Source organism: Rhagoletis zephyria, unplaced genomic scaffold, assembly GCF_001687245.7.
Source record: "Rhagoletis zephyria isolate East Lansing unplaced genomic scaffold, Rhagoletis_zephyria_1.1 Rzeph_scaffold_00640, whole genome shotgun sequence".
In the NCBI taxonomy this organism is placed as follows: Eukaryota; Metazoa; Arthropoda; class Insecta; order Diptera; family Tephritidae; genus Rhagoletis; species Rhagoletis zephyria.
Genome location: NW_016157724.1, coordinates 16,652 through 33,218, shown reverse-complemented (window position 1 = coordinate 33,218; position 16,567 = coordinate 16,652). Strand labels below are relative to the sequence as shown.

Sequence of the window (16,567 nt, the reverse complement as noted above, 5' to 3'; positions counted from 1 at the left end):
GTTAAACGAACTCGAAATTTGGTATGCAGACATTTCCATGGTAGGTGCTTTGAGGAGGGTATGTATAAACCAGTTTGTAAAAGGGGCGTGGCACATCCCATAGGCGTGGATTTTTTTATCAGCTATAAGTTCGGAACAATAAGTCCCACAAACTTGAAATTTGGTATACAGACATATCAATGGTAGGTGCTTATAGGAGGGTATATATAAAGGAGTTTGTAAAAGGGGGCGTGGTACATCCCATAGACGCGGAATTTTTTATCAGCTATAACTTCGGAACGATAAGTCTCACGAACTTGAAATTTGGTATGCAGACATACAAATTGTAGGTGCTTATAGGAGGGTATATATAAAGGAGTTTGTAAAAGGGGGCGTGGCACACCCCATAGGCGTGGAATTTTTTATCAGCTATAACTTCGGAACCATAGGTTAAACGAACTCGTAATTTGGTATGCAGACATTTCCATGGTAGGTGCTTTGAGGAGGGTATGTATAAACGAGTTTATAAAAGGGGCGTGGCACATCCCGTAGGCGTGGAATTTTTTATCAGCTATAACTTCGGAACCATAAGTCACACGAATTTGAAATTTGGTATGCAGACATATCAATGGTAGGTATACGAGGTATACGATATAAACAATATATTAACTAAAATATAAAAATAAGTGAACGTTTTTGGTGTGACCATATAACTTGAGAACGGCTTCATCGAATTCGACCAAATTTATGCGGCATATTCGGGCTATCATGCATATAGTTTATGTGAAGTTTGCTTGATTTCGGAAAAGGGGGCGTGCCGCCTCTATTTTATATATAAAAATTAGTGAGTTAGCTTATAACTTGAGAACGGCTTCACCGAATTCAACCAAATTTGTATAGCATATTCGAGCCATCATGGAAATATTTTATGTGGAGTTTGCCCAAATTTGGAAAAGGGGGCGTGGCATATGTATCTTATGTATAAAAATAAGCATACGTTTTTGGTGTGAGCTTATAACTTGAGAACGGCTTCACCGAATTCAAGCAAATTTATACGGCATATTTAGGCTATCATGCAGATGGTTTATGTGAAGTTTGCCCGAATTCGTAAAAGCGTGTGTGGCACCTCCCACACAAACTAAAATTTTTATGTTGTAAGATCTGCTTCAGTTGAAATCTGGCAGCACTCTACACAGCACAACTTTGTTATGGACTACTCGACCAGCCGTTTGTTTAGTGTGCGGGTTTTGCTATCGTTGTTTTTTATTACAGTTAAGTTTCATATACGTAACTTTAAAAATAAGTGATGTGGAGAGCAAAGAATTTCCGCAAAGAAAATTGATTTTGGACTATTTCATGCAAAATCCACACATCTCTCAATGTCGGTTAGTAAAATTTCTGAAAATTGGAAGGTCGACAGTTCAAAATGTATTGTCAAATATCAAGAAAAATTACAGCATTGAGAGAAAGGCGGAATCTGGTGGAAAATCAGGCAGTATAAATAAAATGGCGGAGAAGGATGTTCTAAGGACTTTGAAAAGGAATCCGAATATTTCTGAACGGGTTTTTGCACCTGGAGTGTTGTTCTGAGAGCCTGTATTGTTTTGGCCTGATCTGGCAACAAGCCATTGTGCAAAAAAGCGCAAGATTTTTATACACAAAATGGAATCGGCATTGTACTAAAAGAGGACAATCCTCCGAATTGCCCAGAGCTGCAAACGATCGAGCGTTATTGGGCCCATATGATATCAAAATTAGAAAAAAAAAACAAAATGCACGGCTTCAAGAATAACGCAGTTCTGCAGAATGTGGCGAAAAAAGGCTGAATCGATCAACGAAAGGGATGTCCAGGTATTAATGGCGGGTGTCATCTCTAAAGTACGGGTATTTCGACGTGGAAATTAATTCTAATAATGTTTGTAAATCTTTCATTTAAATAGAAATAAAAGGTTCTAAAGAAGTTTCGACTGAATTATTCACATTTAAATTAGGTTTTTTGCTATTAATACCTTCCAGATTTCAACTGAAGCAGATCTTATATCTCTTGAAATATTTGTGGTAGAGTACTGGAAATTGGTATAGAGGTATATCAAATAATTCCATACTCATGGAGAATAATGGGCGGTTTCGGAAAAGAGTGCGGGGCACCTCCCATCTTATATATAAACAAGTAAAAAGTCTAAGTTCGGGCGGAGCCGAACATTAAATACCCGGCGCAAATATTAAATATATGTTTTTTCACCTTTCCGAAACCTACCGCTAGATGGTAAGCCGGGGTGTATCAATTTTGAGTAATTTAGCGTCCTTCAATTTCGAAATATTGAAGTTTCACGCATTTCTGAAATTTACCGTTATATGAAAAGCGGCCGTAATTTAAGTCCGATTTCAATAATTTTCAACTCTTTGCTTTCATGTGGCAAGCACAAAACCATACCGAGTTTGGTACAAATTGGTAGAACGGTTACCGATATACATATATGTGATCATAAGTGGGCGGTGCCCCGCCCATTTTCCAAAATTTTACCATAAACGTATTTCTTAATAAAGAATTGTTGCAAGCATCAATTTTGAATAAATTAGACTATTATTTACTGATTTATCGAAGATGTTGTATTTCTCTAAATTACCGTTATATGGGATGTGGGCGTGGTTACAGTCCGATTTCGCCCATTTCCAATACTGACCTACCTTGGATTAAGGGAAACCTACATACCAAATTTCGTTGAGATATCTCAATTTTTGCTCGAGTTATCGTGTACACGGACGGACGGACAGACAGACATGGCTTAATCGATTTCTTTTTTCATCCTGATCATTTATGTATACATTTGTCTATCTCGATTCGTTTTGGCTGTTACAAACAACCGTTATGTGAACAAAATTAATATACCCTTGTGCACAAGTGCGCTCGGGTATAAAAATAAGTGGAAGATTTCAAATAAATTTATACGGCATAGTGGGGCTATTATGCAGATGGTTTGTGTTAAGTTTCCCCGAATTCGGAAAGGGGGGCGTGGCCCACCCATACTAACAAAAATTTTCATCTGGTATATCTCTTGAAATATTTGTGGTAGATTACTGCAATTGGTAAAGCTATACGTGGCCTGTTCAAGAGTTGGCATTCCAAATTGTTTATTTATTCATACCCAAGATGGAAAAACAAAAAATGTTGTATATCCAAATGTGTTGAATTAAGATTTAAAATAAAGACTCAAAAATTTTGAAATAAAGCAAATGATAAATTTTCATATAGAAAAATTCCAGGATTTTTCATTCATTTTTCAATATTTTTCAATAGTTGGTGTAGAGAAGCACATCGGGGTACCGCTAGTATCTTATAAAGAGAAGTGTAAAATTTTTTTTTATCTAAAACTAATAAATTAGAGGATGTGGTAGTTTATATATTAGTGCTTGACATATATTTTTCTCAAAAATAAATATTGAAAATTTCCAAGGATATTCCTATATCCTTAGTTTTCGAAGTCCTTAAAAAAAATCCTGACGTCAGAGAGAAAAACTAAAAACGCAGTTATACTATATTTGGCTCCTAGCTTTGTGGATATATTGATTTTTTCGTGTGTTTTAAAAATTTGTGTTTTTTTTTTCGCACGGTGTTAAGCCAGCAATTGCACGCTCTTGTAGTAAATTATCTTATTATCTTTTCCAACATCAGATTAAAGAAGTCACATGAAAGAGAGTCGCCCTGTCTGAAGCCCCGTTTGGTGGCGAACGGCACGGAGAGGTCTTTCCTGATTCTCACATAGCTGGTGGTATTGGTCAACGTTACTTTACACAGCCGTATCAGTTTGGCGGGGATGCCAAATTCAGACATAGCGGCGTATGGCCAACTCCTTTTAGTGCTGTCGAAAGCGGCTTTAAAGTCGACAAATAGGTGGTGAGTGTCGATTCTTTTCACGCGGGTCTTTTGCAAGATTTGGCGCATTGTGAATACCTGGTCTATGGTGGATTTTCCAGGCCTAAAGCCATACTGGTAAGGTCCAATCAGTTCATTGACGGTGGGCTTCAGTCTATCACACAATACGCTCGATAAGACCTTGTAACCTATGTTAGAGGGCTGATAGGTAGTTGGCGCGAATGGCGGGGTCGCCTTGTGGATTGGGCAGAGCACACTTAAATTTCAGTCGTCGGGCATGCGTTCATCTGATCATAAGAGTTGATGCGTGCACCTTATCAACTACTCGCCACCGTACTTGAATAGCTCACCTGACAGGCTGTCATCTCCAGCAGCTTTGTTGTTTTTCAGCCGCGTTATCGCTATTCGTACCTCGTCATGGTCAGGCGGAGGAACATCGACTCCGTCATCATCGTCTGGGGGCTCGAGTTCTTCTCCACAATTTTCCGTGCTGCTACAATTCAGTAGCGTGTAAAAGTGTTCCCTCCAATATTTAAGTACATTCTGAACATCGGTAACTAGGTCGCCATTGTTGTTCTTACAGGAGTACGCCCTGGTCTTGAAACCTTCCACAAGTCGCCTAACTCTGGTAAAATTTTGCGGCATTCTTCCTGTCGGCCAGCATTTCAAGCTCTTCGCACTCACGTATTTCGGCCTCTCTTCTTATTGCGGCAAATACGTATCGCTTCCCTCTTCTGATCCCTATAGCGGTCGCACATAGCGCGCGTTGTGCCCAATCGCAGCGTGGCCCTGTAGGCGGCATCTTTTTTCTCTGCGGCTTCCTGACACTCCTCATCGTACCAGCTGTTCTTTCGGGCTCGCTGAAATCCGACTACTTCTTCGGCGGCTGTACTTAATGAGCGGGAAATGTGGTTCCACTGCTCGCATATGTCGGTTTGTTGAAGAGTGCTCTCTGAGAGCAGGTGTGAGAGTCGGGTAGTGAATGCATTGGCTGTCTGTTGTGATTGCAGCTTTTCGACGTTAAGCTTTCCTTGCATATTCGGGCGCACATTTTTTGCTGCACAGAGGCGGTTGCTTATCTTGGCTGCAACAATATAGTGGTCCATACGTCCAAAACACTGGAAGCATGCCTTCCGTCTATCACAACATCGTCGATTTGGTTTCTCGTTTTTCGATCCGGAGACAGCCACGTAGCTTGATGAAATTTTTTATGCTTGAACCTAGTACTGCATACTACCACGTTTCGGGCCCCTGCGAAATAGATCAGCCTCAGTCCGTTGTCGGACATTTCGTCGTGGAGGCTGANCGTACGTCTAAAACACTGGAAGCGTGCCTTCCGTCTATCACAACATGATCGATTTGGTTTCTCGTTTTTCGATCCGGAGACAGCCACGTAGCTTGATGAAATTTTTTATGCTTGAACCTAGTACTGCATACTACCACGTTTCGGGCCCCTGCGAAATAGATCAGCCTCAGTCCGTTGTCGGACATTTCGTCGTGGAGGCTGAATTTTCCGACGGTGGTTCCAAATATCCGTTCCTTGCCTACTCTGGCATTGAAGTCGCCAAGCACGAGTTTGATATCGTGGCGGGGCAGCGCTCGTATGTGCGCTCCAAGCGCTCATAGAAGAGATCCTTGGTTACCTCATCCTTCTCTTCCGTCGGGGCATGTGCGCAGATGAGCGAGATGTTGCAGAATCTCGCTTTGATGCGGATTATGGCTAGACGCTCGTCCNCCCCGGCGAAGTCGATCAGCCTCAATCCGTTGTCGGACATTTCGTCGTGGAGGCTGAATTTTCCGACGGTGGTTCCAAATATCCGTTCCTTGCCTACTCTGGCATTGAAGTCGCCAAGCACGAGTTTGATATCGTGGCGGGGCAGCGCTCGTATGTGCGCTCCAAGCGCTCATAGAAGAGATCCTTGGTTACCTCATCCTTCTCTTCCGTCGGGGCATGTGCGCAGATGAGCGAGATGTTGCAGAATCTCGCTTTGATGCGGATTATGGCTAGACGCTCGTCCACCTGGGTGAACGACAGTACGNTTTGCGCTCCTTTACATGGCAGCTGTAGTAGACGTCGCAAGGCCCCAGACATTGTTTGCCTTGCCCCGTCCAACGCATTTCTTGGATGGCGGTGATGTCAGCTTTTGTCCTTACGAGGACATCAACCAGCCGGGCAGAGGCACCTTCCCCATTAAGGGTCCGGACATTCCAGGTGCATGCCCTCAAATCGTAGTCCTTTAAACATTTGCCGTGGTCGTCATAATAAGGGCATTGTTTCGCTTCTGCACTGGAAGGGGTTTTTACGTGGCGGGTCCCAAACCCAGCGCACAACCCATTGCTGGGACGAGGGTGGTTTTACAACCAAATACACGTTTATATAGCGAGCCGTTTACTCCAAGACAGACACCCGCTTGCAGCCACACCCACTGGTGAACAGACGCTGCAGACATCAGTGAGCCCTTAAACCGAATAAGTCGGAGTGGCCCCACCGAAGCTCCCTCTCCTTCTGCCGTGATCTTCGTGCTCCATTCGGACTGGTTACCGCATCTCTCACATGGGTTGCTTACGTTGCCCAGAGTGCGCGAACGAGGACGCAAGAGTCGGGATTGAGTATAGGCGTGCAACTGTAACTGCATACACAGCACAACGACTATACCGCATTGCACTGCTTGAAACTACTATTAACTTATCAAACGATTCCTAATCTTGGACAATGCATGTTTGACTTCATTCACAACGATTTTGAAACCTGACCAAATCGGCGTGACCAAGTCCTTGGTCCTTTTTGTATTATATAAACATCCAAAAACATAGAAACGTTTGAAATAAATCTCGTCTCACTTTTTTATATTTTTTACTTGGTTGCTGAAGTAGTAAAGAATTGAAAATTCATAAGGGAAACTATCGGTTTTGTAAGTTTTATCTAAATATCTTAAAAATTTGTAGTGTTATTGAAAAATGATATATGAATTTAATAATCTTTAATTTGATATATCGTCCTGTTTATAACAATTAACGCATTCCATAGATATTACGAGCCAAAGTTTTATTTTCAAAATTCATACACTTTGAATCAATTGCGCGGGCTAAAGATAAGTTTTAAATCAATCTATCGCGGCTAATAACAATTGGCTTAGAACTAAGACAACATAATATTACTTCTACAATACCGTCAAATGCCTTTTATTTCCACCCAGCCTAATTGCACATTTTTGATAAATGATAATTAGTGTTCCTTTTTTAGTTTAATTTCGAAAGCTACAAATTTGGTTACATGTTTTCCTGTAAATTTATAAATTTTGCTGGTGCACTTCAAGATCGGCATTCGCATAAAGGAGAAAATATTGGCCACAAGAAAAATTCAAAAGCTTATGAAAAAAGATGTATAGGTGTAGTTATGCTTAATGATCAGCAAAACAGTTTTGTTCTCATGTTATGTTTGTAGTTTGAAAGAAATATCACAAAAATGCATTTGCTCTTAAAAATAACAATAATTGAAAGTTGACAACAGTTATAATCAAATAATTATAAGATTGACAGAAAACATTTAAATAAATACTCCACGTAGTATGTTGCTATCCTGGGAACCAAACGGCAGGTAGTTTTTGTCTCGTTTGCTGAGTCAGAATCCCAGTATCAACAAATTATATATTTTTGAAATCTAAAAGTCAAGACGAATCGATTGGTTGGTATTTGGACTTAGGTTTTTTTGTGTTATTTATTGTTTGACTGAAAAAAAAATAAAAGTCAAATTATAACAGTATTTTTTTTCTAACAAATAAAGTCACAAACTAAATTTATTCTCGAAACTTTTATTATAAAAGTCATAACCGGTTGGGCCCCTGGTTCTGAACGAGTCACTGTGCAGCGGCCGGAGGATGTTATACTGGCTTGACAAATTTTCAGGTTAAGGGAAAAATCTGTTAATAAATTAACTTTACAGCAAATGAACTTAATGGATATTAGTTTGGGTGGTTGATTGACCAAAAAAGCTTTTTGTTTTAAGTTGTCACTTTCACAATTGTGGGTTTGGTATTGAGTATCTAATTGAAATTCAAATCCAAAGAACTTTTTTGTGGTCTTAATATTTTACACATGCTTCACACACACAGGCCTCAATAAATACTGTATGCAAGTAGTCCCGAGAAGTCCCTGAAATTCTGAAAGAGGCGAAGATTGGCGCTTACACATATGTATGTTAGTATTTGGCCGCGCTTCTCCTCCGATTTGTAGCGTGCGCCTTGATGTTGTCACACAAAGGGGAGAGACCTACAGTTTTACGCCGACTCCGAAAAGCGAATGTATTTTTATGAGAAGCTGTTTTTCATGGCTGAAATACACTCGGCCGTTTGTCATTGCCTGCCGAGGGGCGACCGCTAATAGAAAACAACTTTTTTTTTTTTTTTTTATTTTTTGATGTTGGGTTGAACCGGGCTTGAACCCAGGCCCTGCGGAATTCTAGCGCACACTGCTAACCACTACACCACAGCGGCCGCCAATTCCTTTATGCTTCAAAAATATTAGTCAACCCTTGCCTCTTATTTTGCCTCAAAAAATAAAAGGCAGAAATAATCGGAGTCTTGCACATAATCAGCCTCATTGCGGGAGTCGTGCCGAATGCAAGTCGTTTTTCGAGAGTCGAATCGTATCGAAAATTTAGCGTCATTGCCTAAAATTTCCACTCGACTAGTGTATTAAAACGGAAGAACTTGGCAGCACTGCATAGTTTTCGACAATTTTCGTCGTTTACTTATTTCAGCACGACAGTAGACAATGCTAATGTAGTCGAGTCGTACAATTCAGCCTAATTTACGACTTACGCAATGAGGCTGAATAATAAAAGTTCGGCATGCATGAATTATAACAGCGCCACAAAAGAAACAATGGCTTGTACCAAAGAATAGATCTATAATTTTTTATGTTTTTTGGCATGCTCCATTGGAATCCGCATCAGAATTGATCGCTATTAGGTAAATTTTTTTAACTTTTTCTGCCCTCATTTGCATAAGTAACTAGATTGAATTATTATGCCAATTTCTGATTAGGATACGAGACATATATGTATTGTAAGCCACTTTTTTTGTTAACCATTATTAACCAATTTTTATATGTATATGGAAGTATGTATAACACATATATATCATTAGAATCGTCCCTCATTGTATATTACAAAGGCCCACAAAAAGTAAATTGGCTTGTAGCAAATACCGCTATCAGGCCAATTTTTTTTAACTAAAAAATCTGTCAGAAACTTTTTCGTTTAAATTTTCCCGATTTAAAAACAAAGTGGCTTGATAACGATCAATTCTGATGTCTGATTCAAATTTGGCATGCCAAAAAACATAAGAAACGATAGTTTTCAGTCCAACCAGTCTCTTTGTGTACCTCTGTACAACGAGGGACTATTCTAATTGCATTTTTTAAAAAGTGGTAGGATAATTTTTTCACGATGATTTCAAAATTGGAAAAAACCTATTATTTACGCTCTCTGCTATGAACATGTACCATTGGTTTAAAATCTGAATTTTTACAGGTTCCTGGCAGCAACATCAAATGGAACTCGCAGACTTGCATAATCGAATCGAAGCGCAGGGATCAATGATCGCAGAACAAGTGCAGCGTTTGCAAAACGCAGATTTGCTTGTTAAAGACTTGTACGTGGAGAATGCTCATTTAGCCGCCACAGTACAACGGTTGGAGCAGAATCGTGCTCGCATGACTATGATGCACCAGCAACGACAAGGTTTGAATGGATTGCCTGGAATGCCTTAATCATTTTGGTGTAATGTTATCCATAAATTTAGAGGCGATTGAATTACGAAATATTTTCTATGAGTAGTTGATATCATCTGTACACAAAAAGGTATTGCTAATCCAAAGAGATAAAATTTCGCACAATACTCGTTTTACACATGAAACGAAATTTTTTTTGTCGATATAACTGCATTCATTCTCATCCTCTGCTAAATGCAACGTTACTGCTGTAGTCCACAAAAAAGCAGATAGTCGTTAAAGTGTCACTACAAAGACCGCTTTTTTGTCCCATATTACATCGTGCTTTCACTTAACCTTCGGTTTTACCATTCAATTTGGCGTTGTAGAACCAAGACTCTCCACTGATTGTTAGAAATAGAAATGTAGTGCATATTAAATGGAGCACGATGTAATATAATATAATTATTAGGTAGTAAATTATATTGACTTCCAGATATGTACATTCATACATATGCATCGTCATGACTTGCATAATGGATTAAATTTATAAAAGGCTAGTATTTTATACGTAGACATAATCTTATAATTCGTAGGTTATAAGATGGCTACTAAAAATATCGATGGGTATCTAGTTTGATTTTCTTTTTTTCATTATGGAAAAGGGTAATATTTTTATCTATTATACAGTTTGAATATATCAACAAATTAATGGCCTTATTCATAAAAAATAAAATAGGTTTGAAGAGCTTTATAAAATGACAGTTTCATAAAAATTTTCGATTTGTTGCTTTATTTTTTATGAATTTGGGGGCAAAGCTTAGAATCCAGCTTTCAAGAAAAATCACAAGAAATATTTTTCACTATTTCTGTTGCTTGGAAAAGCACTTTGCTTTCACAGTGAATTTTCTTGAAGAAATAAAAATACGAGCATTTTTTTCTTGAGAACTGCAAACTGGTTTAAGAAGTTTTGGTAAAAGCATTAAGAAAGCGACACTATCCTCTCAATAAATGAATTACTAACATATAGACAAAAAATCAGCTGATAAATTTAGTTCTGTAGCTGAACAGTTTTAGACCTCGAAACTTAACAAACTCCTGCCTTTCGGCGCAAAAATTTAAATAATGGTTCCGTACGTCATGCGGACTGCGCCCCTCGAGCGGATGGGCGTGAAAGGAGGGTAAAACCGTTGGGATTATTATTATTATTAAAGAAAGTTTCTTTTCATTTCTTGTGCGACATTTTATATGAATTTTTTGTTTTTTTGGAGAGCTGGAAACAGGGCTTAAGTTTTTATGTTTACAAATTTTTTTTTTGTTTTCTTGTTTGAGCCTTTAGCTCAAATTAAATTCCGTTTGGGTTCCTTTTTTAAATATGTCTAAATATACTTATATTTGTATGTATTTATTAAAATCGTTTAAGGAATAAAAAAGAAGTATGACATTAGGGTGGCCCAACATTGCCGCCGGGGCTTTGAAGTTTCAATGGGGAAAATACATGTTTTGGTAGAATTGCTATAAAATCGTTAAAAATAAATATTTTTTGATCAAATAAGACAATTTCTCTTCAGAGGTCTTAAAAAAATAACACTATAATGCTTATTTAACTTAAAAATTTTACTAAGTGTGTTTTAATAACCGATAATCCCATCTGTTATATACAGTGGCTCAATAAAGAACTCGGCCACCCAAGTGATATAATTTCAAATCAAAACATAAACAAACTGCAACTCATACGTATAAAGAAAATACAAACATAAAAACTTAACATAATACATGACAAAAAATAACTCGGACATTTATATTAAGTAGAGTTTGGCAAATATTATTTCAGAAAGAAAAAAATAAGTTAATATTTAGTCGACAAGCCTTTATTTTTTCTGACAGCATTCAGTCTTCTTGGCATAGATTCGACCAGCTTCTTGCATGTTAAAGGATCTATTTTCTCCCACTCTTCTTTAATAACATCTTCTAGGTCTTTCTTGTTTCTAATAACATGCTTTTTCAGTTGGTTTTCCAAATGAGCCTACAGATGTTCAATTATATTAATGTCTGGAGATTGTGGAGGTGTTTCAAGCACTTTAGGACAGTTGTAATAAGCCATAGACGGGCATCAAGGGCCTCATGCTTGGGATCGTTGTCTTAATAGTACTGGAAGTGGTCTTTAATTCCCAACTTTTCAGAACTTTGGACCAAATTTTCTTTCACAATTGTTAGGTATTGTTTGTGGTCCATATTGCCGTTAATGAAGCACAAATTTCCAGTACCAGCAGCGAACATACAACCCCATACCATTACCGACCAGCCCCCGTGTTTAACTGTCGGGCGTACGTTTTTTTTCCAGCAACTCTTCATTAGGTCTTCTCCACTCATATGATTGTCCATCTGACCTAAAACTGTTGAACTTGCTTTCATCTGAAAATAAAACGGCCCTATAGAACTCGAAATCCTTATCCCCATGACGCTTTGCAAGTTTTATTCTCTTCTGTCGGTTAACCTCTTTTGATGAAAGGTTTCTTCCATGCAACTCTTCCATTATAATTATTCTTTCGCAATACTATTCGTTGCAGTTGATATTAAGGTGTTGGGCGACTTCTGTTAAGAGTTTAGGAGCGCTCAAATTTGGATTTTTCTTAATTTGTTGCACTATCCACCGTTCATCTGCATCCAGTTTTGGTCGTCCCGATTTCTCCTTTTTTCCACGCATTTTGTTTCTTTGAAACGTTTTACCACGTCGCACAGTGGTTCGGATAGCAGATCTAGCTGGACGAAAGTCAACATTTTTTTTGTTTTTAAAATACTTAATGGTACTTGGAATACATTCCTGGCAATACATTCAAATAGAAATTGCATTTATTAAAGCATTAACATATGAAAACAAACAAAAAAAGGTAAGTCAACGCCGCCTATTTGAGAACTCTATAGGGGTTGTATGTTAAAACAGAAAAATACTTGGAGTTATAAAAACTTTGGTTATGTAAGAGTTAAAAAAAAAATAGTAACTTGCGAATTTTCTCCTTTCTGAAATTAAAAAATTATACAGCAGGCATGCAAATCTTTAAGCGCTGTTATAAAATTTTTGCTAAAATTTATTTGTCTTTCTTGCTGTGACCTTAAATTTTAGTCATGGTAAATAAAATCTTAAGAAGTGAGTTGTTTGACATTTGGAGAAGTGTTGCTGAAACTTCTAAAAGACAACAAGGTGTCCGTGATTATGTGATTAGTAAATTGAAAGAAATATCTGATGAAAATGCTCGTTCCGAAGTAAATTAAGTAAATGACTTTAGATTCGTAATCAGCAACCCAGAAAACCCCCCGATACCCAGTTACATAGAAATCTACCGATTTTTTTAAATTTTCGTCCGCCATATTGGATCCGCCATTTTGAATTTTTGATAAATGACTTTAGATATGTAATTAGCGACCCAGAAAACCCCCAGATACCCAGTTTCATAGAAATCTACCGATTTTTTTTATTTTCGTCCGCCATATTGGATAAGCCATTTTGAATTTTTGATAAGTGACTTCAGATTTGTAATCAGCGACCCAAAAATCCCCTAGGTAAGAAGTGGTGTAAAGATCCATCAACGAGTATTTGTTTAAATAGTTTCGTCCAGCTAGATTTGCGATCCGAGCCACTGTGCGTCGTGTACAATCGAACGAAGTCTATCCACTACGTCTGCGATTTCCCGAACGGTTTTACCCTTTTCATGATTAATTTTCTTACTTCGATTGAGCTTTGTCCACGCCGTCTACCCATAGTTAATTTTGGACTTTTATTCAAAAAAACACGACTGATATTTTATTTTAAGTTATTACGTTTGGTACCTTTTTACAGAAAGCAAATTCATTGTGGGATTGCCTTTTTAAAATTGTCAAACAACTGTAATATTGCCAGATGTCCGACTTCCTTTTTGACACCAATTTTAAGCATGCTGTATGTTAACTTTTTTTTATATCAAGGAGGTAATGGATTTGTAAATTATCATTGTTATTTTTAAAATCCTATTTGAATACCCAATAGAAAAATAAAAAAATTAAAATATTTAACTTGCATTGCTTACGAAAATTTTGAACTTGAAGTTGCATGTTATGTATGTCCGAGTTTTTTATTGAGCCACTCTACAAAAATTAGTTATTTTATGGTTTCATAACCACATCACGCACCAACGCTCAATGGATGTGGTTAATTCTTTTGTGCATTCTGCTTGATGTTTTCTTAGGTTCGTGGTAAACAATTTTAGGGCAGATATTTGAAAATTTAAAATTATTTAAAGGTTAATAAAATATTTAACTTTCTTCACCTAAACTAAAAGCCACCTTTCTAAAAAATAGAACAATTATTATTCAAAACTTAAGCTTATTTAATACCACAGTATAGGTATCACACGAAAGGTGTACGCATAAGCTTTGGACTAACATGAGGACGTAATTATGTAAGTTAAGTGAAATGATGCAATATGCATTTTTGCACATTCGGTAGTTTGACATGGTAGCGACGATATATCGCACTCATTTTAATTTTTTAGATAGGTGCCGACTCTATCCAGAAATATGTACGGGTTAAAACTTAATTTTAACACCTTTTGTTGGAAACTCATATTTTACTTAACCGCACGCAGTATGATTTAAAATTTTTTTTTATATAAACAGAACTCTCTTTTTATTACAACGTTTTTATCAATTTGCATGTCCAGACACCATTTTTAGCTATAATTATAGATTATCAACCTCGTCGGTAGGCCTTGCCGTAAGTAGCTAAATATTGCGCCTAAAAATATGCACTACATATGCTACAGCGGAAATGGATGACAAGCCATTTCTTTAAGTGAAATTAATTGGTGCTCGTATGGATGCACATACTAAACGTGAGCACAAAACAGTTTGCTTGCATACGCACAAAATAAACCACACAAATATTTGCGCAAATACCAATAGGAATCGAAGAAGAATCTTATTTGTAATAATTTGTATTTACGCAAAAATTTGTGTGGTGTATTTTGCGCAATAGTCTTCTGTTCTCTTTTCACTGCAAGTTAAACTTTTTTAATATCTAATGCAAAATTTTATAGACACACACCTAAAAATAGAAAAAAAAAAACCTTTTAATATACCAAGCTTTTATAAATGAATATAATTTGTTTTGATATCTTTTGATTTTGAAATTTTAGCAAAAGTTATTATAATCAATTTATGAGATTGAAAATGAAAAGCGTGGGGCGCATGTAATAGACTTGAATTGTTATGAAAAGTAATATACACATAGGTCCCTTTTTATGCGGATTTGAATTTATGCGGTTTTTCAAGCCACTTTTTCGATGTAGCGGTTTTGTCTTTTTGAGAGTTTTTATTACTTTTTTCAGTGTGCAAGGTTTTTGAAAATGCTGGAACGCATACCCTGTTTTTGTATGAAAGTAAAGAACTTTTTAATGCGGCTTTAATCTTATAATTCGTAGGTTATAAGATGGCTACTAAAAATATCGATGGGTATCTAGTTTGATTTTCTTTTTTTCATTATGGAAAAGGGTAATATTTTTATCTATTATACAGTTTGAATATATCAACAAATTAATGGCCTTATTCATAAAAAATAAAATAGGTTTGAAGAGCTTTATAAAATGACAGTTTCATAAAAATTTTCGATTTGTTGCTTTATTTTTTATGAATTTGGGGGCAAAGCTTAGAATCCAGCTTTCAAGAAAAATCACAAGAAATATTTTTCATTATTTCTGTTGCTTGGAAAAGCACTTTGCTTTCACAGTGAATTTTCTTGAAGAAATAAAAATACGAGCATTTTTTCTTGAGAACTGCAAACTGGTTTAAGAAGTTTTGGTAAAAGCATTAAGAAAGCGACACTATCCTCTCAATAAATGAATTACTAACATATAGACAAAAAATCAGCTGATAAATTTAGTTCTGTAGCTGAACAGTTTTAGACCTCGAAACTTAACAAACTCCTGCCTTTCGGCGCAAAAATTTAAATAATGGTTCCGTACGTCATGCGGACTGCGCCCCTCGAGCGGATGGGCGTGAAAGGAGGGTAAAACCGTTGGGATTATTATTATTATTAAAGAAAGTTTCTTTTTCATTTCTTGTGCGACATTTTATATGAATTTTTTGTTTTTTTGGAGAGCTGGAAACAGGGCTTAAGTTTTTATGTTTACAAATTTTTTTTTGTTTTCTTGTTTGAGCCTTTAGCTCAAATTAAATTCCGTTTGGGTTCCTTTTTTAAATATGTCTAAATATACTTATATTTGTATGTATTTATTAAAATCGTTTAAGGAATAAAAAAGAAGTATGTACATTAGGGTGGCCCAACATTGCCGCCGGGGCTTTGAAGTTTCAATGGGGAAAATACATGTTTTGGTAGAATTGCTATAAAATCGTTAAAAATAAATATTTTTTGATCAAATAAGACAATTTCTCTTCAGAAGTCTTCAAAAAATAACACTATAATGCTTATTTAACTTAAAAATTTTACTAAGTGTGTTTTAATAACCGATAATCCCATCTGTTATATACAGTGGCTCAATAAAGAACTCGGCCACCCAAGTGATATAATTTCAAATCAAAACATAAACAAACTGCAACTCATACGTATAAAGAAAATGCAAACATAAAAACTTAACATAATACATGACAAAAAATAACTCGGACATTTATATTAAGTAGAGTTTGGCAAATATTATTTCAGAAAGAAAAAAATAAGTTAATATTTAGTCGACAAGCCTTTATTTTTTCTGACAGCATTCAGTCTTCTTGGCATAGATTCGACCAGCTTCTTGCATGTTAAAGGATCTATTTTCTCCCACTCTTCTTTAATAACATCTTCTAGGTCTTTCTTGTTTCTAATAACATGCTTTTTCAGTTGGTTTTCCAAATGAGCCTACAGATGTTCAATTATATTAATGTCTGGAGATTGTGGAGGTGTTTCAAGCACTTTAGGACAGTTGTAATAAGCCATAGACGGGCATCAAGGGCCTCATGCTTGGGATCGTTGTC

General features: G+C 36.7%; 1 protein-coding gene across 5 annotated transcripts in view; it reads left to right on the top strand.

Annotated features, from left to right (window-relative positions):
- Nin (blastoderm-specific gene 25D) overlaps positions 1 to 16,567 on the top strand; it is a 190,233-nt gene that overhangs the window by 160,642 nt on the left and 13,024 nt on the right. For 3 of the 5 annotated variants that reach the window (XM_017613288.1, XM_017613287.1, XM_017613289.1), the window contains one exon: positions 9,387 to 10,348. In XM_017613288.1, the coding sequence (XP_017468777.1) occupies positions 9,387 to 9,625 (239 nt within the window). In that variant the 3' untranslated portion in view covers positions 9,626 to 10,348. Of the gene's footprint in view, positions 1 to 9,386; positions 10,349 to 15,021; positions 15,209 to 16,567 lie in introns of those variants that run through there. The other 2 variants (XR_001847193.1, XR_001847194.1) reach the window with 2 other exon arrangements.